Source organism: Mustela lutreola, chromosome 6 (genome assembly GCF_030435805.1).
Source record: "Mustela lutreola isolate mMusLut2 chromosome 6, mMusLut2.pri, whole genome shotgun sequence".
Taxonomy (NCBI): domain Eukaryota; kingdom Metazoa; phylum Chordata; class Mammalia; order Carnivora; family Mustelidae; genus Mustela; species Mustela lutreola.
In genome coordinates this window covers 74,868,936-74,871,055 of record NC_081295.1, presented here as the reverse complement: position 1 = coordinate 74,871,055, position 2,120 = coordinate 74,868,936, and the positions used below count along the sequence as shown (strand labels likewise).

General features: G+C 42.0%; 1 protein-coding gene across 1 annotated transcript; it reads left to right on the top strand.

Moving 5' to 3' along the window:
* The first annotated feature begins 781 nt into the window (after nucleotides 1-781).
* LOC131833172 (cytochrome c oxidase subunit 8A, mitochondrial-like) lies at nucleotides 782-1,280 on the top strand. Its single transcript, XM_059176352.1, has one exon. The coding sequence runs from the start codon at nucleotides 836-838 to the stop codon at nucleotides 1,043-1,045; it is 210 nt and encodes a 69-aa protein (XP_059032335.1). The 5' UTR covers nucleotides 782-835; the 3' UTR covers nucleotides 1,046-1,280.
* The last annotated feature ends 840 nt before the right edge of the window (nucleotides 1,281-2,120 follow it).

Sequence of the window (2,120 nt, the reverse complement as noted above, 5' to 3'; positions counted from 1 at the left end):
CAAGAGCATGGAATGGTCTTCCATCTTTTTGTGTTTTCTTCAATTTCTTTCATGAGTGTTCTGTGGTTCCTTGAGTACAGATCCTTTACCTCTTTGGTTAGGTTTATTCCTAGGTATCTTATGGTTCTTGGTGCTATAGTAAATGGAATTGATTCTCTAATTTCCATTTCTGTATTTTCATTATTAGTGTATAAGAAAGCCACTGATTTCTGTACATTGACTTTGTATCCTGCCATGTTGCTGAATTGCTGTATGAGTTCTAGTAGTTTGGGGGTGGAGTCTTTTGGGTTTTCCATATAAAGAATTATGTCATCTGCAAAGAGAGAGAGTTTGACTTCTTCATTACCAATTTGGATATCTTTTATTTCCCTTTGTTGTCTGATTGCTGTTGCTAGGACTTCTAATACTATGTTGAACAAGAGTGGTGAGAGTGGGCATCCTTGTCGTGTTCCTGATCTCAACGGGAAGGACGCAAGCTTTTTCCCATTGAGGATGATATTTGCTGTGGGTATTTCATAGATAGATTTGATGAAGTTCAGGAATGTTCCCTCTATCCCTATACTTTGAAGCGTTTTAATCAGGAACGGATGCTGGATTTTGTCAAATGCTTTTTCTGCATCAATTGAGAGGACCATGTGGTTCTTCTCTCTTCTCTTATTAATTTGTTCTATCACATAGCTTGATTTGCGAATGTTGAACCATCCTTGTAGCCCAGGGATGAATCCTACCTGGTCATGGTGGATAATCTTTTTAATGTGCTGTTTGATCCTGTTTGCTAAGATCTTCCCGACCTTGGGCTACTGCGGGCTGCTGTCCATAGTCGCTCTGTGCAGCTATGTCTTTGCACGCAGTGCAGCTGCTGAGGGGCCTGATGGGTCTCACCCGGAGGCTCCCAGTGCAGCGTGCCAAGATGCATTCCAAGCCGCCGCGGGAGGAGCTCGGGACCATGGATGTCGCTGTTGGGCTCACCGCCTGCTTCCTGTGTTTCCTCCTGCCATCGGGTTGGGTGCTCTCGCATCTGGAGAGCTACAAGAAGCGGGAGTGAAGGGGGCTGTCCCGTCCCTCACCCTGTGACCTGACCACCCTGGCCTCTCCTGATCATGTCTGCTGCATTCCTGGCCGGATCATGTCCTTCAATTACAGTGACCTCTTCCTCAATCATGACCTTTCCATTTCTCCATGGTGACATCCTGGGACCACGTATATTGATTTGAGGCCCTTCTCTGTAGGGCCCTCCTTGTGACAATAAAGTCTACTTAAACCTTAAAAAAAAAAAAGAATCTTAGCATCCATATTCATCAGTGATATTGGTCTGAAATTCTCCTTTTTGCCTGGTTTGGGGATCAGGGTAATGCTGGCTTCATAGAAAGAGTCAGGAAGTTTTCCTTCTGCTTCAATTTTTTGAAACAGCTTCAGGAGAATAGGTGTTATTTCTTCTTTGAAAGTTTGGTAGAATTCCCCAGGGAATCCATAAGGTCCTGGGCTCTTGTTTTTTGGGAGGTTTTTGATCACCGCTTCAATCTCGTTACTAGACATTGGTCTATTCAGGTTGTCAATTTCTTCCTGATTCAATTTTGGGAGTTTATAGTTTTCCAGGAATGCATCAATTTCATCTAGGTTGCTTAGCTTCTTGGCATATAACTGTTGATAATAACTTCTGATGATTGTTTCTACTTCCTTGGTGTTCATTGTGACCTCTCCCTTTTCATTCATAATTTTATGTATTTGAGCTTTCTCTCTTTTCTTTTGGATTAGTGTCACCAATGGTTTATCGATCTTATTGATTCTTTCAAAAAACCAGCTTCTAGTTTCATTGATACATTCTACTGTATCTCTGGTTCTACCTCATTGATCTCTGCTCTAATCTTGATGATTTCCCTTCTTATGTGTGGAGTTGGTTTACTTTGTTATTGATTCTCCAGTTCTTTAAGGTATAGAAACAGCTGGTGTATTCTGGATTTTTCCATTTTTTTGAGGGAGGCTTGGGTGGCTATGTATTTCCCTCTTAGGACTGCCTTTGCTGTATCCCATAGGTTTTGGATCGAAGTGTCTTCATTGTCATTGGTTTCCATGAATTGTTTCAGTTCTTCCTTGATCTCCTGGTTGATCCAAGCATTCTT

Excerpts from the sequence above, each read along its gene's own strand:
- LOC131833172 (XM_059176352.1), top strand. The coding sequence starts at position 836 with ATGTCTTTGCACGCAGTGCAGCTGCTGAGGGGCCTGATGGGTCTCACC.